The 22,528-nt window shown below is 41.0% G+C and overlaps 4 protein-coding genes across 4 annotated transcripts; all 4 read left to right on the top strand.

The window, feature by feature from the left end:
• Positions 1–7,650: 7,650 nt before the first annotated feature.
• On the top strand, positions 7,651–10,716 carry LOC113310848 (cytochrome P450 CYP82D47-like). The gene is made up of 3 exons (XM_026559649.1): positions 7,651–9,345; positions 9,853–10,347; positions 10,395–10,716. The coding sequence occupies exons 1-3, from the start codon at positions 8,284–8,286 to the stop codon at positions 10,545–10,547; spliced, it is 1,710 nt and encodes a 569-aa protein (XP_026415434.1). The 5' UTR covers positions 7,651–8,283; the 3' UTR covers positions 10,548–10,716.
• Positions 10,717–13,784: 3,068 nt separating this feature from the next.
• On the top strand, positions 13,785–16,334 carry LOC113313498 (cytochrome P450 CYP82D47-like). Its single transcript, XM_026562283.1, has 2 exons — positions 13,785–14,975; positions 15,483–16,334. The coding sequence occupies exons 1-2, from the start codon at positions 13,908–13,910 to the stop codon at positions 16,128–16,130; spliced, it is 1,716 nt and encodes a 571-aa protein (XP_026418068.1). The 5' UTR covers positions 13,785–13,907; the 3' UTR covers positions 16,131–16,334.
• Positions 16,335–16,814: 480 nt separating this feature from the next.
• LOC113307713 (histone H2A, sperm-like) lies at positions 16,815–17,677 on the top strand. The gene is made up of 2 exons (XM_026556162.1): positions 16,815–17,128; positions 17,303–17,677. Exons 1-2 carry the CDS (start codon positions 16,919–16,921, stop codon positions 17,546–17,548), a joined length of 456 nt encoding a protein of 151 aa, XP_026411947.1. The 5' UTR covers positions 16,815–16,918; the 3' UTR covers positions 17,549–17,677.
• A 3,342-nt stretch (positions 17,678–21,019) lies between these two features.
• On the top strand, positions 21,020–22,246 carry LOC113312552 (cytochrome P450 82A3-like). Its single transcript, XM_026561295.1, has 2 exons — positions 21,020–21,217; positions 21,596–22,246. The coding sequence occupies exons 1-2, from the start codon at positions 21,020–21,022 to the stop codon at positions 22,244–22,246; spliced, it is 849 nt and encodes a 282-aa protein (XP_026417080.1).
• The last annotated feature ends 282 nt before the right edge of the window (positions 22,247–22,528 follow it).

Here is a 22,528-nt window from a genome sequence, read left to right as displayed (position 1 = left end):
CGCTGAAATGCTACGACCCACACCTACGACCCACGGACGTGAGTCATTTCCACTGTTGATAAACGACTGCTACTGCGAGTCCGTTCTTCGTGTGCTTGGTGTTCTTCATCAGCAGCAGCAGCAGCAGCAGCAGAGTTTGATCAACTCTTGATTTCTGCGTCTGTGGCTCTCCTCTCTTCTCCCAACTCTCGACAGACTCTCTAGTACTCCCAGGGAACATATTTATACACCTACAGCTCGTTGAATCTCCCTCAATTACTCCATATAATCTTCATTACTCGGTGTTTAAAGAAAATATTTTCCGAATATTTTCTTCCCTGAAATGATTCTCCACGCGTAAACAGCCTCTGATACTCCCTTATTTAGCTTCTACACGGTCCAAAAGTGTGCTAGAGTCCTCCATGCATCATCATAACACGTCCGAATCCCTCAAAAAATCCTCTCAAACCCGTGACTGCCATGTTCTCTGATGATGACTTGTTTAGCCGATTCTAGCCAAATTCGATCGATTCTGACACACATAATGTATTCCTTAAGCTATATCACATCTTCCTACCAATTTTTAGCCATTGAATCGCACCACAACACCTTCATTTTGTTGATTGAAAATCTGCCAGAGAGAGAATATATTTTCCCGCCAAAAATGAAATTTGAATTATGAGAAGAAAAGTGTCCTCCCCCTAATCCTGTACGGGTGTCCCTTTAGCAATTGGGGTGGAAATAGTAATTTTGGGGTGGAAATAGTAATTTTTCTGGGTTCCTCCGGTACATTTCTGGGACGCTTCCGGTGCATTTCTGGGGTGCCTTTAGTACTTTTCTCCGGGGTGTAAATCATCACTTTTTTGAGCTCATTTCGCCGCAAAGGCTTATTTCTCTAAAAACATCTACAAAAACACAAAATAACACAATAAGTACTTAATCGAGTCTAACAATACAGAATATTGAGAACAAAATAGACACATAAATGCGTCTATCATCCTGTCTCTTGTTGGGGTGGTGATTACGATGCCTATCCCCGCCCATTCTTTATTTTTCGACCCATCTACGAAGACTTCACATTGCCTAGGATTTTTTGGTTCCAAGATGTCTATAGGGTCTTTACCTTCGTCCATTTCTGGTAGTCCTGCTGCCTTTCGTCCTTCGATGATGACTTCTTCGCAGTTATCCAATGGTAAGTCTGCTAGGAAATATGCTAATACTTGTGACTTCTGAGAGTGCTGTAGCTCATGGATGATATTGAATTGATCTAGGTGAGTATTCCATTTTGCAATTCTGCCTACTTTTCCTGCGTTTTTAAGGACTGCTTCTAGCGGAGCTTTGCATGGGACGCGGACGTAGTGAGTCAAAAAGTAAGTTCTGAGTTTCAGGGTTTCCCATACTAATGCCAAGATGAGTTTCTCGATCTTCGTGTAGTTCCTTTCTGCTGCGTTCAGAGTCTTGCTGATGTAATAGATGGGCTGCTCTATCTTCGTGTTGGTTTCAACTAATACTGCGCTGACTGCATCTTCTGTTGCTGCTATGTATAGTGCCAACACTTCATCAAGGTTTGGTTTTTGTAATATATGGATCTCAGCCAGGTATTCTTTGATATTTCGAAAAGCTTCCTCGCACTCTTCCGTCCATTCGAATTTGCTTCCTTTTGAGAATGTTAAAAAAGTGCTTACATTTATCCGAGGACCTGGATATGAACCTCCCCAGCGCATCCAGCGAACCATTGAGTTTCTGAACCTCTTTTAAATTCTTTGGGGATGGCATTCTTACGATGGCTTCAATTTTAGCGGGATCGACTTCAATGCCCCTCTTCGTCACCAAATATCCGAGGAACTTTCCGGAAGTGACACCAAAAGTTCACTTCTCTGGGTTTACCTTCATGTTGTGCACTCTCATTGCTTGGAAAATATCTTTTAGGTCTTGGTGATGATCTTTGCGCAGCTTGCTTTTAACGAGAATATCACATATACTTCCAGCGTACTTCCGATCCATGGTTTGAAAATTGCATCCACCATTCTTTGGTAGGTTGCCCCTGCGTTTCGCAGTCCAAAGGGCATTCTTACATAGCAACAGAGGCCGTGTGGTGTATAGAATGTTGTATGTTGCTGATCTTCTTCTGCTAGGAATAATTGATTGTATCCAGAGTATCCATCCATGAATGACATTTCTTCGTATCTTTCAACTGCCTCGACAAGTTGGTCAATGCTTGGCAGTGGATAGCTATCTTTAGGGCAAGCCTTATTGAGGTTGGTGAAGTCGATGCATTTCCTTACTCCACCATTTTTCTTAGGTACGATGACCATGTTAGAGATCCATGTTAGGTACTTAACTTCTTTGATGAATCCTGCGTCCAGTAGTTTGCGGAGTTCCATTTCAACTGCTCGATGGTATTCTGGAGCTACTTTCCGCACCTTCTGCCTAAAAAGGGGGGTACCTGGTTTTATTCGAAGTTCGTGATGAACTAACTTTGGGTCAATTCCCGGCATGTCCCCCAATTTCCAAGCAAAGATGTCCGTGTATTCCTTTAGAAGTTAGATTAGCGCGGCTTCTCTTTATTCATCCATCAAGGTGCCTATTCTGATAATCTCCGGGTTTCCCTCAGTACCTATGTTAACTTCTTTAGCTGCTTCGACAGGTGTAAACGCGGGTTTTGGTTCCCCCAAGAGAGGAACATTCTTTGATTGCTATTTGGTGGGCTCTCTGTCTTCTTTTGTCGCGGAGGTGCTTGCTTCTGTGCTGCCAGTGGTGCTTACGTTCAGAAGGCTTTTTCCGGAGATTTCTTCCAGATATGTATCTATGGTTATCTCCTTATTTTTGGCTCTTCAGGACTGGTGCTTTTCTTCACGCTCATTATTGATCTGATTCTGTAAGGTCTGACATTCACGTGCAGTTACTTGGTCTCCTTTAATTTCCATGACTCCCTTGGGTGTTGGGAATCTGAGATATTGATGGTAGGTTTCCGCTACTCCCTTGAGCTTGTGAACCCATCTTCTTCCGATGATGGCGTTGTAAGGTGAAGGTGCATCTACGACGCTGAATCGAGTGTCTACTTTCATGGGCCCTGCGTCTACTTGTAAGACAATGTTCCCTAGGGGATTTGTAGCTGCGCCATTGAATCCGTAGATGGTGTAGTAAGATGACAGCAGTTGCTCGTCGTTGAGTTCCATACGTTTGAACGTGTCATAGAACAGGACATTGACTGAGCTTCCTCCATCGATGAGAATTTTCTTGACATTGCACCCTTCTATTGGGAGTGTGAGGACTAGAGGATCATTATGGTCTTCCATGTCTTCTTCCACATCGTCTGCATCGAAAGTCGTGGGCGCGTCCATCCATTGTTCGTGCTCGTTTACCTCTTTCCCATCGATCTTATAGAGCTCACAATAATCTTCGAATTGTTTTCTCAATCTATTCCCAATCTGGGTGGTTAGGGATGGTCCTTGAATCTCTGAACATGAAATCGTGTTGAGGGTGCGGTTGCCTTCTGGTAATTGAACCTGCTTGCCTCTCTTGGTTCTATCTTCGTTATCAATCTTCTGTATATATTTCTTCAGGTCTCCTGCGTCGATTAGTTTTTGAATCATTATCTTGAGATTTTTGCACTTTTCTGTTTGATGACCGTTGAAACAGTGATCACAGTATTCCTTGGATTTTTCTGATCTAGGAGGCTGCTTTCCCTTGGACCATGGCCAATCTAAATTCTCCCTCCCTTTGATCTCTCTTAAGATGCGCGAATAGCTGGTATTCAGCTTGGTATAGATTTGATCTTCAAATTTTCGATCACCTCTTCGTCTATCATCCCTTCGTTCTTTCCTTTCTTCGTTGGGACGTTCTTCTGTGATTCCTCTTTTGAACTCGCTGGCTTGATCCACGGAATTTGTGCGTGTGGGACGTTGAGTATGAGCTCTGGGATTTTCACGCTGAATTTATTCTAACCTTGCATGCTTTTCTATGATTATCCGGAGATCTCCTTCGGTGGTAGGGATGGTTCCGTGGATCTCGACAAATAAAGGACTCATCCTGTCCATCTCCCATTTGTAGCAGTTGATACTAACCACGGGATCTACGTTGCCAATAGCTTGGAAAATCTTGTGCCATCTATTAGTATATTCTCTGATGGTCTATTTGTATTTCATCTCCAACGAGAATAGTTTGTCCATGCCGGTATTGACAACCTTGTTGTACATGTATGTTGCTAGAAATTTTTCTGTGAGTTGGTCGTAGGAGTCGATGGAGTTTGATGGAAAGTTATCAAACCATGACAACGCGGACCCTTTTAAACTTGATGGGAAGTATCTGCACAGTATGGAGTCTTCGTTATCCCAACGGGACATCATTCGATTATAATATCGAAGATGAGCCGCAGGATCAGTTGATCCGTCATAGCAATCGAAAGCAGGAACCGAACACTTCTGCGGTATGGAAGACCTGGCCAAGTGTGGTGTCATCGGGGTAGTGTTTGCTTCCTTCATCACTTGTTCTAGCCTCCCGCCTACCTGCCTAGTCTTTAGCTCCTTGATTTCTGCCAGCATCTCAGCACGCAGACTTTCCATTGCGATCTGGTGTTCCTCATGAATGGTAGATTTTGCTCGTGGGAAGGTGGTACCGTCGTAGTAGTCCGAGTTCTCGGGATTGTAATCAGGGTCTGATCTTTGGCTGCTCCTTGCTCCTCTTTGATTCAATGGAAGTGTGTTGTTTGCGATCACCATTCTTCTATCTTGATTAGGTGCTACAGCTTTGGGGTTGGCTTCGTCGCGTTGGTTTTCTACCTCTGCGCTATGAATGATTCTTTCCTTTAGTGTTTGCTTCTCTTGTGCTAATTTCGCCACAGCATCTGTGTATGCCTTCTGGTTCTTCCTTAATTCTGTCAGATCGGCCATCATCTGAGCGGAATGATTTGACCCTTGATTTGGTGTTCCTGCCCGCAATTGCTCATCAGCGGCTATGGTTTGTTCCTCATCCATGATCTGTATTACTGGTTCTGGTGGGTCTAACTGTGCACCTTGGGACCTCGACGGTTGTTGTGAGGGTTGGCCTGCTATTAGAAGCGGTTGCTTGGATGGAAAGGGTATGTTCTGTTCGTTGGTTAAGGGCATCCCATCGAGGGGTTGTTGTATTCCTGACTCTGCCACGACTTCCTGATGTTCCTGTAGTTGAGCATTGGTTACTCTGGGAGCTCCAACTTTGGATCCGCCAGCTCTTGAAGCTCCTGCTTTGGATGCCGCGGAATTTACTGAGTTTGCTGCGATGATGTTGGCATTGATGGGGGCCATGCTTTCTGCATTATCCTGCGCCCTATCCGCTGCCTTTAGCTTTTCACCTCTCTGCTTACTCCTAGTTACCACGGGGGTTGTCCTTGGCATCTCTTTTGAAGGAGCTTTAGCCTTCCCGACATCTTTGCTTCTCTCCATCTTTTAATATTTTCCTAAAGAAATCACGAAGACAATGGGCCCCACGTGATATCTATTAGCGTTTTGAGTCCTCAAAGGTGTAAAATCTTGAAAACACTTAAGGCGTCCATCTGTGTAGATGACAGCAGATCTGTTCGAAGTTTTGATTTTCAAAGACCTAAAAACTTAGAAAATGCATGAAGAATCAGATCTACTTAGATAAACGCGGATCTGTTCATAATTTTGATTTTCAAAGACGTGAAAACTTAGAAAATGCATGAAGAATCAGATCTACTTAGATAAACGCGGATCTGTTCATAATTTTTATTTTCAAAGACATGAAAACTTAGAAAATTCATGAAGAATCAGATCTACTTAGATAAACGCGGATCTGTTCATAATTTTGATTTTCAAAGGCGTGAAAACTTAGAAAATGCATGAAGAATCAGATCTACTTAGATGAACGCGGATCTGTTCATAATTTTGATTTTCAAAGGCGTGAAAACTTAGAAAATTCATGAAGAATCAGATCTACTTAGATAAACGCGGATCTGTTCATAATTTTGATTTTCAAAGACCTAAAAACTTAGAAAATGCATGAAGAATCAGATCTACTTAGATAAACGCGGATCTGTTCATAATTTTGATTTTCAAAGACGTGAAAACTTAGAAAATGCATGAAGAATCAGATCTACTTAGATAAACGCGGATCTGTTCATAATTTTGATTTTCAAAGACGTGAAAACTTAGAAAATGCATGAAGAATCAGATCTACCTAGATAAACGCGGATCTGTTCATAATTTTGATTTTCAAAGACGTGAAAACTTAGAAAATGCATGAAGAATCAGACCTACTTAGATAAACGCGGATCTGTTCATAATTTTGATTTTCAAAGACGTGAAAACTTAGAAAATGCACAAAGAGTCAGATCTACCTAGATAAACGCGGATCTGTTCATAATTTTGATTTTCAAAGACGTGAAAACTTAGAAAATGCATGAAGATCAGATCTACTTAGATAAACGGGGATCTGTTCATAATTTTGATTTTCAAAGACGTGAAAACTTAGAAAATGCATGAAGAATCAGATCTACCTAGATAAACGCGGATCTGTTAAAATTTTTTGTTTTTGAAATCATGAACGGAAAAAATCGTAGTGTTCCATACATCGTTATTTTCAGAAAACGAAGCATGAAACAAGTCACATGAGAAGATAAATCTTTTACCGGGATGAAGATCCCTGTTTCTAGCGCCAGATTGTGAACACAAAGATCTGGTGTCATCTGAGTATTCACAAATAATGCGCGCAGACTCATGACAATACAGTAAATAAGCTGCGACTGAGGGGAATGGATAGGTTATGTCGAATCCTTGACTCAGAGTTCTTATACTCTTCCTCGTCTCATCAACTACAATCATTGTTCTTCGCTCATACAATAAGATAAATAGTGGATGAAATATAAAGTGTACGAACATGATATACCATAAGTATCGAATTGAATATATAAAGTATAAATGCATGAATATAGATGAAACGATTAACTTATATGATTCATCACTCAGATCTCTGTCTACGGGTTTGGGTTTTTCATTATATGTATGAAGGTTACAGAAATAGTCGAATGACTTTGAGACCAATATAAGCCTGCGTAGCAGGAGGAACTTCACTTTCACTTTATCTATCTCTCTGTCTCTCTCCTTCTCCTCTCAATGTTTTTCGGCCTCCCTCTTCACTTGGGAGAGAGGGGTATTTGTAGGGAGGTTACGTGGGGTCCACTTCTGAAGCCCGTTATAACCTTATCCTCTTGTGTTTTGTGCCGATCACACAGAAGTCTTCGTGTTCTCGGCTGCATCTGCGTGTTCTGTCTGGATACGCAGTATTATCTGCGCTTCCAATACAGGCTGACTGACACGTATGCTGTTTGAGGGTATTTAATGCGGGTAGTTGAGATGTCTGTCCGCGGTAGACAGCTGTCCTCTGCCCCTGTCTTGTCTGCGTCAGTCTTACTATCCCCAGCCGTAGATCTTAGATCTTTCTAGGGATAGGATAAAGACTCTTGGCTGTCCATGCGTGATATCATATCTTGATGCCCTTAGCCACATGTCCTCCACGTGTGTCTTTGTGGGCACGTGGTGGAAGATGAAATGTGTACCTACAAAGGAGGTTACTGAATCTACTGCCACGACCGCTGAGGTAACTATGATGGATTTTTTCTTTTTGATACCTGAAATGGGTCTTTAATCTAATATTTCTCTGATTATTCATTTTCGAGTTCATAATGTTGTTTCGTTTGAAGTGTTTGATAAAATGGCTGATAGAAAGATTGTCTGGGTTTAATGTTTTCTCCGGGTATTTGAATTGGCTGGAAAATGCAACAAGATAATTAGAATTACATCAAATCATTTACAACTTGCAGTGAAGAATGATGAAGTGAAGAATGATGAAGAGTTGAACATCAATCTTCTTTTGTTAGTTTCTCTCTATCGGGATTAATTTTCCTTTATTTCATTATTACATAATAATCCGATTCGATCACTCTTACATAATCCAATTCGGGTCTGATAGAATTCAAAATCAATGGGTTTGCAAGTAGTTTTTTCGGGGATCCTTGGTGATTTTCACTTCATCTACTATCAATCCAAAGATGTTAAGGTAATTTCTTAATCATCCTTACTTTAATCATTCATTCACACTATTTTATTTTGACTATAAGTCTATCTATGGGCCATCCAATAAGCACAATCCTCCACCACACAAACATCTCTTGAACAGTTATACCAGAAGTAGTCAATAATACGACGTCATATCACTTGCAGTTGCCAACAAGATCATATCTAACTAGCCCTGTATCTGTCTTCTTATCATACTCATAATCGACCAAGTGCAGACAGACATCTAAATATGTTGGGTCTAACAATGTTCATCGATCAGTACTTCTCATTAGCTAGAATTGCATGTTTCTTAGCTTCGTTATCATTCTTCTATTGTTTATGGATCTCAAAGTCGTCAAGGAATACGAAACTATCATCAGTATCACCACCTGAAGTTGCTGGTGCGTGGCCTATATTAGGCCATCTTCCTCAGCTACTAGGATCAAGACCTCTATTCAAAATCCTTACTGACATGTCTGACAAGTATGGCCCTATCTTCATGGTCCGGTTTGGTATGCATCCAACCTTGGTGGTAAGCAGTTGGGAGATGGCTAAAGAGTGCTTCACCACCAACGATAAGTTCCTCACTGGCCGCCCATCGGGTGCTGCCGACAAGTACCTCACTTCTGGCCTGTTTGGTTTTTCGACGTACGGTCCTTACTGGCGAGAGATTCGTAAGATCTCTACCGTCCATTTACTCTCACATAGGCGTCTTGAGCTTTTCAAGCATGTTCCTTACTTGGAGGTCGCCAACTGCATGAAACACTTGCATCGACGCTGGATAGACAGTCAAAACCAAATAAAACAAAATGACGTAGCAGCTGGTTCAGTAAAAGTTGACATGGGCAGAGTATTTGGCGAGCTAACCTTGAATGTGGTGTTGAAGTTAGTTGCTGGAAAATCAATTTTTTTCAAGAACGACAACACTCGTGAATATGACTCCAAGGATGGTCATAACAAAGCGGAGGAAGAAGGTAAAAAGCTCCATAAGACCATCATAGAATTCTACTCACTAGCAGGAGCTTCGGTTGCATCTGATGTTCTTCCATTTCTTGGGTGGTTGGATGTGGGTGGACAAAAGAAACGCATGAAAAGGGTAGCCAAGGATATGGATTTCATTGCTGCGAAGTGGCTTGAAGAGCATCGGCACCAAAGAAGACAAACAGTACTCTCAAGCTCAGCAGTACTAGGTAGCAGTAATCATGACGATGCGGAAGATTTCATGGACGTGTTGATGTCAATTCTTGATGGGGAAAATGATGATCTCTTCTTTGGTTACAGCCGTGACACTGTAATCAAAACCACATGTCTGGTATGTAGTTAACTTTTCCATAATATTCAACATAATAAGCACTGTAATCACCCTTCAGTTTTCCAACTAGCATCAAAGATTGGACCACAGCCACATAGTTACAGCTTCAGTAGTTAGCTTGGTGGACTGAGTTTCATGGCCATACATGATTTCTTAAGCTATATTACCCGATTTTGGGCAGCATATGCAAATAATAACCTGATTCCTCAACTGTTTAAGAATATACTCAATTTGTTAGCTTTTGTGCTGTAAAAGTAAAATGCGAATGATGAATGTGAGACTCATACTGCATATAAAGAGATCTTGTGACTCAATGTGCGGTAGGAATTCGACTCTTTGGAGAATCTCTTTATGAGAAAATATCAGAAAAATTCCTAATTACCAACTGAGTTACTATGTGGCGGATGGCTTTATCACGGTTTTGTAATCTTATTCAAGTTAGTCTGAAACATTCTTAATGTTTGCACACCTAATATGCAAGATAACTAACTTTTGTCAATTTTGCAGCAACTTATAGCAGCTGCCGCAGATACCACATCAGTTACGATAACATGGGCTCTTGCATTACTAATTACTAATCCTACAGTATTAAGGAAGGCTCAGGATGAGCTTGATGCCAAAGTAGGAAAGGATAGAAACATAGAGGAACACGACATCAATAATCTTGTCTACCTCCAAGCAATTGTTAAGGAGACACTCCGGATGTACCCTGCTGGCCCACTCAGCGTACCCCACGAGGCTATCGCAGACTGCAGTATTGGTGGGTATGAAGTGAGAGCAGGCACCCGTTTGTTGGTCAACCTATGGAAAATGCACCGCGATCCTCGAGTATGGTCAAATCCGTCAGAGTTCAAGCCAGAGAGGTTCCTTCCACAATTAGATGGTGGATCTGGTGGTGAGGCGGCAAACTTGGACTTCAGAGGTCAAGACTTTGAGTATCTACCTTTTAGTGCAGGAAGAAGGATGTGTCCAGGGATCGACTTTTCCCTCCAAACGCTTCACATGGCGGGATGTGTCCAGGGATCGACTTTTCCCTCCAAACGCTTCACATGGCGCTTGCTCGCCTGCTTCATGCGTTCAATTTCAACAATGACTCGGCAGGACTAATAATAGACATGGCGGAAGGTTCAGGTTTAACTATGCCCAAGTTGACACCACTAGAGATTTACCTCTGCCCACGCCTCCCAGCCAAACTCTACTAGAATTTGTAGCCAGGAGGTAAGGGTGTCTCCCATGTTCCATCCCAACAAAAAAAAAGGTTCACCTGAAAAGTGTCCAAGGGATTTAAGGTGAATTTTGTACTCTGCTTCCTTATATGTTGTATTTATTATGAAGTAATAACCAACTGGAGATAGTCACCGATGCCATGAACCTGCCCTTTATACAAAAGACACTCTACATGCAAAAGACACTCTACTATTCCAACTTCCGTAGCTGGAAAGGCCCATATGGTTCGAGAACTGCCAAGGCCCAAGGTTTGTGTTGCAAACTTGTTGAACGATTTTTTGGGGACCATGATTTTTTTGGGGGACCATGGTTTTATTTTGGGTAAAGAGTAAAGACATTAGAAGTAAATCTAGGTCACCCCTTATCTAGATATTTATATTAATACCTAAATTACCCTCATGATTAATTTTGGGTGATGATTAGTTAGTGTTAATAATAGTTATTGTAATGATTAGTGAGATGATTAAGTTAAAGATAATTAGTAAGATTAAAAATTCAGATGTTTTTTTTTTAAAAGAAGTAGAATTATTGAGAGAGTAAAGTTAGAGAAGATGAAGAAGGAAAACATGAAAAACGATGGATTTTACCAACCACAACCGGAGGAAGGGTATTTGGGTACCCAGGTGTGCTTCAAACTTAGATAATGTTGGTTGAATTGCTCCAAACTTTCAAAAAAAATGAAAATTTTTATATAGATTTGGGTCAGTTCGGTTACCATATGTCAAGAACATGTAACCGAACACACCTGAAAGTGTAGTTCAGTTACGTTTTCCAAACATGCAGGTTACCGAACTCGCTCGTTAATGGAGGTTTTGGTCGTACAGTGTAATGTTCGGTTACCTAGGATAAAATGCGCTCCGTCTACGATGTGGTCGGGTCACATACAATGAGTACGTGGCCCATCTTTATTTCTTGACACCTGTATAACCTAAAAACCCGCCCCCTCTAAATCCCCGTAAAGCATTCACTTTTTGAGAAAAAGTAGGAAGTTAATTTCTTTTTTAGTTAAACAGTTGTGTAATAAAACATTTTTTAAACATTTTTTTCTACTTTACAATATGTGTCAAAATATAAAGAGGGGCCACATACTTGAAGTATGTGGCCCGACCACATCGTAGCCGCTCCCGATAAAATGGTAGGTAACCGAACTTTGAACTTAACAATTTATTTGGGTATATCTTGTGTGTTCGGTTAGTTCGCAAACTTCAACGCAACCAAGTTCCCAAACGAACTGCAGGTTAAAAGTAACCTAGTGTTAGAAGTTCGGTTGGTTCGCAAACTTCAACATATTTTGTAAATCAGCGGAACTGGGCTTATATATGCATATATGCAATTAGGCAAATATTCGGTTACTACGAAATTTATTTCTTGGCGAATTAGGTAGAGTTCGGTTACGAAGTTTCAAAGGTAGAGTTCGGTTACAAAGAAAACTTAACATTGTTGCGAACGAACCGAACTTGTGGACTTCTCATTATTTTCGTAAACTAAAATTCAGTGATATCCTTATTTTGCGAAGGAACCAAACTTATGGACTTGTGTTGTTCTAATACAAGGAGTTCGGTTAAAAGTATTTTTTGCAAATCAACCGAACTCTGAGTTCGGTTAAGAAAAAATTAATTCGTGATAACCGAACTTTTCTCTGAAAAAAAACCCTCCATTAAACCTCTCTGCAACTTCCATTTTCAACTCATTTTAATGATTAATTCTCATTTATTCAACCAAAAACGAATGACAAGTAATGGGTTTGTGAGAATATCTTTGTTAATGTTTTAATTTAAGCTATATATATATATAGTGGCGGTGGTGGTTGGTGGTGGTCGTAATCGAAGTGGTGGTGGTAATCGGTGGGTGGTGGTGGTGATAATCGGAGGAGGAGGTGGTGGTAATCGGCGGTGGTGGGCGGTGGTGGTGGTGGTAATCGGTGGTTGGTGATGGTGATAATCGGAGGTGGTGGTGGTGGTAATCAGCGATGGTGGTTGGTGGTGGTGGTGGTAATCAGTGGTTGGTGGTGGTGATAATCGGAGATGGTGGTGGTGGTAATCGGCGGTGGTGGACGGTGGTGGTGGTAATCGGTGATTGGTGGTGGTGGTGGTAATCGGCGATGGTGGGAGATGGTGGTGGGAGGAGGTGGTGGTTATATATATATATATGTGGTTATTGGGTTGGTTTTAAATTAAATTAGGTTAAAGGTAGGTTAGTCATTTCAATACTTTAGGACACCCCTATAACTATAGGGAAGGTGGCATAATAAAACGATGATCCCTGAAAAAATCGTTCAACTTATTACAAGAGTAAGGAATTCTCAATTGTGGACGAGTCCGGCGGCCTTCTCATTCTGGCTAGATGACGTTTTAAGTTTTTCATTTCCGACGATCTTCAAATTAGCTAGCAATAAATTTTGTTCTAGTGCAAGTTACATTATCAGGAATCCTAATTGATTGCCGCTAGAACTTGAAGCTTCGAAAGCATTTAAACGATGACGAGTCTACAGTAAGTGTGCAGTTGCTCGATTCAATTGGTCAGGATCCATCCTCAACCTTTCCAACAGTTGACTGGATCATTTTCTGTGAAGACTTATTATGTTTGGTTTCTCAAGGAAAAGGCGCTCATTGAATTGCAGGTTTATTAACTTTGTTATCTTTCTTCTGTTATCTATGGATTTTAAGGTCGCCAAGGAATATGAAAGTATCATCAGTATCACCACTTGAAGTTGCAGGTGCATGGCCATTATTAGGCCATCTTCCTCGGCTTTAGAGTCTACACCTCTATCCAAAATCCTTGAGGACATGTCTGACAATTATGGACCAACCTTCATGATCTGGTTTGGTATGCATCCAACCCTTGTTGCAAGCAGTTGGGAGATGTCTAAAGAATGCTTCACTACCAACGACAAGTTCCTCGCTGTCCGTCCATGGGTGTTGCCAACAAGTACCCACTTTCGCCCTGTTTGGTTTTTCCACGTACGGTCCTTCCTGGCGAGAGCTGCGTAAGATCTCTACCCTCCAAGTATGAAAAAGCCTTGATCAGAAAAAAGCCTTAAACCTTAGTCATAATGCAGGCACGCATGAATAAAAGAGATCAAAACTTATCCACTAAAGAAAAAAACAAATCTCCAGATTTTATTGATTAAAGTCCATGTGTGGGTCACTAATTCCTCTTTAACCCGATAAGCACAATCCTCCTCCATACAAATATTTCTTGAACCAAAAGTAGTAAAAATATTGTTAAGTTCATAGCGCCTTCAAACCATTATCAAACTATAACTTTGTTACTTGTACTGTCAAGATTCCTTTCATAATCACAATCGACAAGCTGCAGAGAGACATCTAAGTAGGATGGATCTGAAAATGTTCATCGATCACTACTCTTTTGCCAGAATTGCAGGCTTATTAGCTTTGTTATCTTTCTTCTATTATTTATGGATCTCAAAGTTGTCAAGGAATACAAAACTATCATCAGTACAACCACCTGAAGTTGCTGGCGCATTGCCTATATTAGGCCACCTTCCTCGGCTACTAGGAGGACTAGGAGGGTCTAGGCCTCTATTCAAAATCCTTGCAGACATGTCTGACATTTATGGACCTATCTTCATGGTCCGGTTTGGTATGCATCCAACCCTGGTGGTAAGCAGTTGGGAGATGGCTAAAGAGTGCTTCACCACCAACGATAAGTTCCTCACTGGCCGCCCATCGGGTGCTGCCGACAAGTACCTCACTTCTGGCCTGTTTGGTTTTTCGACGTACGGTCCTTACTGGCGAGAGATTCGTAAGATCTCTACCGTCCATTTACTCTCACATAGGCGTCTTGAGCTTTTCAAGCATGTTCCTTACTTGGAGGTCGCCAACTGCATGAAACACTTGCATCGACGCTGGATAGACAGTCAAAACCAAATAAAACAAAATGACGTAGCAGCTGGTTCAGTAAAAGTTGACATGGGCAGAGTATTTGGCGAGCTAACCTTGAATGTGGTGTTGAAGTTAGTTGCTGGAAAATCAATTTTTTTCAAGAACGACAACACTCGTGAATATGACTCCAAGGATGGTCATAACAAAGCGGAGGAAGAAGGTAAAAAGCTCCATAAGACCATCATAGAATTCTACTCACTAGCAGGAGCTTCGGTTGCATCTGATGTTCTTCCATTTCTTGGGTGGTTGGATGTGGGTGGACAAAAGAAACGCATGAAAAGTGTAGCCAAGGATATGGATTTCATTGCTGCGAAGTGGCTTGAAGAGCATCGGCACCAAAGAAGACAAACAGTACTCTCAAGCTCAGCAGTACTAGGTAGCAGTAATCATGACGATGCGGAAGATTTCATGGACGTGTTGATGTCAATTCTTGATGGGGAAAATGATGATCTCTTCTTTGGTTACAGCCGTGACACTGTAATCAAAACCACATGTCTGGTATGTAGTTAACTTTTCCATAATATTCAACATAATAAGCACTGTAATCACCCTTCAGTTTTCCAACTAGCATCAAAGATTGGACCACAGCCACATAGTTACAGCTTCAGTAGTTAGCTTGGTGGACTGAGTTTCATGGCCATACATGATTTCTTAAGCTATATTACCCGATTTTGGGCAGCATATGCAAATAATAACCTGATTCCTCAACTGTTTAAGAATATACTCAATTTGTTAGCTTTTGTGCTGTAAAAGTAAAATGCGAATGATGAATGTGAGACTCATACTGCATATAAAGAGATCTTGTGACTCAATGTGCGGTAGGAATTCGACTCTTTGGAGAATCTCTTTATGAGAAAATATCAGAAAAATTCCTAATTACCAACTGAGTTACTATGTGGCGGATGGCTTTATCACGGTTTTGTAATCTTATTCAAGTTAGTCTGAAACATTCTTAATGTTTGCACACCTAATATGCAAGATAACTAACTTTTGTCAATTTTGCAGCAACTTATAGCAGCTGCCGCAGATACCACATCAGTTACGATAACATGGGCTCTTGCATTACTAATTACTAATCCTACAGTATTAAGGAAGGCTCAGGATGAGCTTGATGCCAAAGTAGGAAAGGATAGAAACATAGAGGAACACGACATCAATAATCTTGTCTACCTCCAAGCAATTGTTAAGGAGACACTCCGGATGTACCCTGCTGGCCCACTCAGCGTACCCCACGAGGCTATCGCAGACTGCAGTATTGGTGGGTATGAAGTGAGAGCAGGCACCCGTTTGTTGGTCAACCTATGGAAAATGCACCGCGATCCTCGAGTATGGTCAAATCCGTCAGAGTTCAAGCCAGAGAGGTTCCTTCCACAATTAGATGGTGGATCTGGTGGTGAGGCGGCAAACTTGGACTTCAGAGGTCAAGACTTTGAGTATCTACCTTTTAGTGCAGGAAGAAGGATGTGTCCAGGGATCGACTTTTCCCTCCAAACGCTTCACATGGCGCTTGCTCGCCTGCTTCATGCGTTCGATTTCAACAATGACTCGGCAGGACTAATAATAGACATGGCGGAAGGTTCAGGTTTAACTATGCCCAAGTTGACACCACTAGAGATTTACCTCTGCCCACGCCTCCCAGCCAAACTCTACTAGAATTTGTAGCCAGGATGTAAGGGTGTCTCCCATGTTCCATTCCAAAGAAAAAGTTCACCTGAAAAGTGTCTTAAGGGATTTAAGGTGAATTTGTACTCTGCTTCCTTATATATTGAATTTATTATGAAGTAATAACCAACTGGAGATAAATTTGTACTATCCCTTGGATTCTTTGCAATCATAATATTTTGGTAGCGTTTGAAAGAGGTTATAATTGCAGGGAACGAGTGTTTGCACGTTGAATCACTTCTTAATGCTAGGTTCAGTTCAGGGTTCAAAAAAAGGTGCAGTTTAAAATGCTTCCAGATTTTGTCACAAACGAGGATCGAAACTGCAATCTCCCATCACATTATCCTTTATCCACGTGGACGCTCTAAAAGAACCGAATTCCTACTCCCCTGTGTTAAATATTGAATAAATCTTATTGGTTGGCAATAGAGCACACGGATCGCTGTTTTTATATAAAGTATAAACTAACAACCGTTAGATTAAATCTAGAGGGAACCGAATACTAAAAGTCTAAATAGAAACATATTGAACAGAATCTTATTGGTTAATAACGAAGCACACGTATCGCTGGTTTCTACAACTAAACAAGTTGCATCAACCGTTGGATTAGTAATCTCAAGAGAAGAAAATACCAAAAGGCAAAAGTTCAATCGACATCCATGTCTCGTGTTCGGTATAAATAACCAGCGAACCAGACCATCTCATCCATCTCTCAACGATTTACAGAAATTCTCTCTCTTTCAAAACCCTAGTTTCAGAATCATCATTTTAGGTTTTCAATGGAAGGAACTGCAAGTGCCAATGTTGTTAGCAAGGGAGGAAGAAAAGGCGGTGATAGAAAGAAAGCAGTAACAAAATCATCCAAAGCTGGATTACAATTCCCAGTTGGAAGAATCACTCGTTTCTTGAAGAAAGGTCGTTATTCTCAACGTCTTGGTTCTGGTGCTCCTGTTTACATGGCTTCCGTTCTTGAATATCTCGCTGCTGAGGTAAGAAAAAGCAAAACCCCCTAATCTTCACTAGCCTCGTTCTTCATTTTGATTCTGGGTTTTCGATGGATTTTGATTTCCAGTAGTCTCGTTCTTCATTTTGCATATGGGTTTTCAATAGATTTTGATTTTGATTCTAATTTGGTGTATTTTAATTTTGAAATGTGTTTTTAGGTATTGGAATTGGCTGGAAATGCTGCAAGAGACAACAAGAAATCAAGAATAATCCCAAGACATTTATGTTTAGCAATAAGGAATGACGAAGAATTGGGGAAATTGCTTGCTGGTGTTACAATTGCTAGTGGCGGTGTTCTTCCTAACATTAACGCCGTTTTGTTACCAAAGAAGAGCGGAAAGGCTGAGGCAGAGACTCCTAAATTTCCAGGAAAATCTGTTGCTTCTAAATCTCCAAAGAAGTGATAAGATCTGGATCCAGTTAGTTAGTTAGTAGTAGTGCTCATAACTTATTTGGGTTCAATACTGAATTTGTAAGTAAAGAAAAAATGTAGGGTTCAACTTTTTGGGTTTTTAATGCGTAATAAAACATCGTCTTCTTCAATACATGTTCAGCATTGGTAAAAGTAATCAAATTTGGAGTTTAGACTCTATTTACAGAGTGACCATTGTGTTTATTGACAATATCTCATACTGGAACTGGCACGGTACTGACCGTGGTAAAATGCCTGTTTCATTTCTAATTCTAAGGGAAGACGAGTACATTCTCCTGTGCATAAGTGCCAGATCCATATGAAGATCCACCCTAGTGGACAAAATAACATCCAGTGATGTGCCAATTGTGTTATGGCAGTAAATCTGCAATATGAACACTATAATGCTTGATCTCATGGTTTGCGCTCTTAGCAAATGTAATAATGTCCAGAACCTGACAAGTTCAGAAGTCTGACATATATATTCTGTTAAGTCGAGTATGTTCTATTGTCGAACTTGAATGACTGAAATGCTTTATCAAATAAGAAGTCTGACATATAATCTGTGTCGAGTATGTTCTATTGTCGAACTAGAATGACTGAGCAATGTCTCAAAATCACAAGATAAATTAACAAACGGTCATGGCACTGCAGTGCAATGAATGTGATGTATCTATTTTCTTTGGTAGCAAGCAAAATGGCCTCACGCCGATATTCAGTCGAGATACTTAGACAACTTCCCACGCCCAATGAAATTGTAACAAATAAGTCTTATGGAGCAAATGAAACAAGTCTTATGGTTTATGGAGCAAATAAGTCTTATGGTAAAAATTCAAATTTTCGGAGAATCTCTTAATCATAAGATATCTGTGAATTTCCGAATTACTGAGTTACTGTGTGGTGGATGGCTTTATATACTTTTTCAAGTTAATTTGAAACGCACTTAATAATATGCAAGTTAACTAATTTTTGTGGATTTTGCAGCAAATGATAATAGCTGCCTCAGATACCACGTCGCTTACATTGACATGGGCTCTCGCATTGCTAATCACCAATCCTACTTCCTTAAGAAAGGCTCAGAAAGAACTTGACGCTAAAGTAGGGAAGAACAGAATGTTGGAAAATGATTAATAAAAAAATAATTTTTTAAAGTTTTAATAAAAAATTATAATTTATTGTTTTATTTTGTGAATGAAACTTTTTAGTCCCACATCGTGGAGTTTCCAATTTTTAGTAGTTTTAAGAAACTATATAAAGCTTTTAGTCCCACATCGGGGAGTTTTTCTTCTTAAGTTGTATTTGTCAATTATATAAAGAAATTCACTACTTTTGTAAAATCTATGGGAAATGGGTTGCTCTATATTTTAGAGGGACCCCTAAGGGAAAATATTTTATAACGGTTTTTAATCATTCGCGATTTTCCTTAACGGTTTTTTCGGAGTTGCCAAGCTCAAGTTGAGCATCTACTACGTATGCTAGTAGTAGGTGTATTAGGGTGTTTTATCCTGGAGATATCCGTCCTGTGAGGGCTATAGCATCACTCTTGAGTGTAGCCGGGCGCTAATGTCTTAAGGACAGCGTGTTGAACACGTGACTCACTCTATTTTCCAAAGTTTTGCCTTGTTGCTATCGCGGAGACACGGGGAGCTTGTTCGTTTCGTCAAAGCAATCACTTCCATTATAAAGGAGCTAAGTATCAAAAACTTTTGCTTATTTGATTTTTCTTTGTTTTTGATTATTGCACCCAACACAGAAACGTAGGGGCGCACAACCTCAATGACCTTGTCTACCTCCAAGCAATTGTTAAGGAGACCCTCCGAATGTACGCTGTTGCCCCACTTGCCGTACCCCACGAGGCTATCATAGACTGCAATATTGGTGGGTATGAAGTGAGAGCAGGCACACGTTTGTTGGTAAACATATGGAAATTGCACCGTGATCCTCACCCGTCAGAGTTCAAACCGGAGAGGTTTCTTTCACAGCTCGATGGTGGTTCAGGTGGTGAGGCGGCAAACTTGGACTTTAGAGGCCAAGACTAGGGCTGCACAACGGGTAGGGTGGGTAGGATATGGCCTATACCCGCCACCCTACCCGTTTACTGGCGGTTAAGGAAATTTTTACCCGCTACCCTACCCGCCAAATAATGGATAGGGTAGGATACGGTTAAAAAACTGGCGGGTAGGGTAGGGTTGGCGGGTATGAGTAGGGTATGTGCACCCCTAGGTAGGGTGGGTAGGATATGGCCTATACCCGCCACCCTACCCGTTTACTAGCGGTTAAGAAAATCTTTACCCGCCACCCTACCCGCCAAATAATGGATAGGGTAGGATACGGTTAAAAAACTGGCGGGTAGGGTAGGGTTGGCGGGTATGGGTAGGGTATGTGCACCCCTAGCCAAGACTTTGAGTATCTGCCATTTGGTTCAGGAAGAAGGATGTGTCCAGGTATCGACTTGGCCCTCCAAACGGTTCATATGGCACTTGCTCGTTTGCTTCATGAGTTCGATTTCAACAATGACTCGGCAGGACTTGTGATAGATATGACGGAAGGTTCAGGTTTAACCATGCCCAAGTTAACCCCACTAGAGATTTACGTACGCCCACGCCTCCCAGCGAAACTTTACTAGAAGTAGCAGCCAGGATGTAAGGGTGTCTCCCCATATTCTATTCCAAATAATAAGATCACCTGATCAAGTGTCCAAGGGATTTAAGTTAAATTTGTACTCTCCATCCTAGAGGACCCAGGCCAGGACCACGCAAATCCTGCCACAAATAGACAAATGCAGAAAACAACGAGAGAAACGCATATCTTTTAAATATTGTTGCAACTTGCAATACCGTCTGTTCCACCGGAAAGTTTAACATACACGTTATTCGTATCTTCATCTCATAACCTGATCGACAAAGCTCTGCAAGACAGTTCTTCTCTTCCAACGGGCATTATAGGCCATACTGAGAAAGTCGATGAAAGCCATATCGAGAAAAGGTTGATCTTTTTTTATAATTTATCGGCAAAACCAAAGATTCGGAGATTTACAAATTAAAATTTGGACTCTACCTTAAAAATGAAACAAGAATTAAACTCTTGAAGAAATATCCATAGATGGTCCTGAAACAGGAGTAAGTTGAGTTGATCAACGGTCACCTATCCATTTGCATATAAATTCTGGTACGATAGTCGATATAGTCCACTCAATTTTTCCCCTTTGAACTTCCATTACCGGATAAGTACATTCCTCATCCTCACAAATATCCCTCGAGATTTTTTGTTAATTTATAGATCAGGTGTGACGGTTGCCATTAAGTTCATCACTTCAGAGCCTTAACACCAGTATCTTTGGTATCACAATCAGACAACTACAGACACATCGAAATATGACGGATCTAACAATGTTCATCAACAAGTATTTCTCGTCAGCTAGAATTGCGGTCTTATTAGCTTTGCTATCTTTTTTCTATTATTTATGGATCACAGTTATAAGGTCGTCAAGGAACACAAAACCATCATAGAATCACCACCTGAAGTTGTAGGCGCATGGCCTATATTAGGTCATCTTCTTCAGCTAGTAGGGTCGAGACCTCTATTCAAAGTTCTTGCAGAGATGTCTGACAACTATGGACCTATCTTCATGGTCCGGATTGGTATGCATCCAACCCTTATTGTAAGCAGTTGGGAGATGACTAAAGAGTGCTTCACTACTAACGACAGGTTCCTCGCCGGCCGCCCATCGGGTGCCTCCAACAAGTACCTCGCTTATTTATAATAACCGTGAATATACTCAATTTGTTAGCTTTTGTACCATATAAGAGCAAAATGCATAAATGTTAGACTTGTACTTGTTATATTTGAAGAGATCGTGTGATTTAATGTGCGGTAAGAATTCGAATTTTCAGATAATCGGTCTCTTAATTCTAAAATATCTGTGAAATTCCAAATTACTGAGTTATTTGTGGTGGATGGCTTTATCGCGGTTTTGTAAGTTTGTTCGAAACGTTCTTAATGTTGTACACCTGTTAACTAAGTTTTGTCAATTTTGCAGCAAATGATAGCAGCTGCCTCAGATACCACGTCAATTACATTGACATGGGCGGTCGCACTACTGATCACTAATCCTATTGTCTTAAGAAAGGCTCAGGATGAGCTCGACACCAGAGTAGGCAAGGACAGAAACGTAGAGGAACACGACATCAATGATCTTGTCTACCTCCAAGCAGTTGTTAAGGAGACGCTCCGGATGTACCCTCCTGCCCCTCTCGGCGCAGCCCACGAGGCAATCATGGACTGCAATATTGGTGGGTATGAAGTGAGAGCAGGCACACATTTGTTGGTCAACGTATGGAAACTGCACCGCGATCCTCCTCGAGTGTGGTCAAACCCATCAGAGTTCAAGCCCGAGATGTTTCTTCCCCAACTCAATGGTAGTTCTGGTGGTGAGGCAGCAGACTTAGACTTCAGAGGTCAAGACTTTAAGTATCTACCATTTGGTTCAGGAAGAGGGATGTGTCCAGGGATTGACTTCGCCCTCCAAACGGTTCATATGGCGCTTGCTCGCCTGCTTCATGCATTCGAGTTTGACAATGACTTGGCAGGACTAATAGTAGACATGACGGAAGGTTCAAGTATAACCCTCCCCAAGTTAACCCCACTAGAAGTTTACCTTCGACCACGCCTCTCAGCCAAACTGTACTAGAAGTAAGTTTCTCCTCATACTCCAAAAAAAACATCCACTCATCAAGGCAAATTTGTACTCAGCTTCCTATTATAATAAATATCAAATTTTATTATGAAGTAATAAATAAATTTTACTGTCCCTTGGATCCTTTACAGCCATAACATTTTGACAGTTCGATAAACTGCCGTCTGTTGAGTATGCTGAAAATTCTGACATAGGAAAATATCTACTCTTCACTGCAACATATTCACCACAGCATTGATATTTTGAGTTGCTGATCTTATCTCAAGTTGGAATATC

Source organism: Papaver somniferum, chromosome 9 (assembly GCF_003573695.1).
Source record: "Papaver somniferum cultivar HN1 chromosome 9, ASM357369v1, whole genome shotgun sequence".
NCBI classification, from domain to species: Eukaryota; Viridiplantae; Streptophyta; class Magnoliopsida; order Ranunculales; family Papaveraceae; genus Papaver; species Papaver somniferum.
Note: the sequence above shows the minus strand (reverse complement) of the source record. Positions and strands in the feature narration are given on the sequence as shown.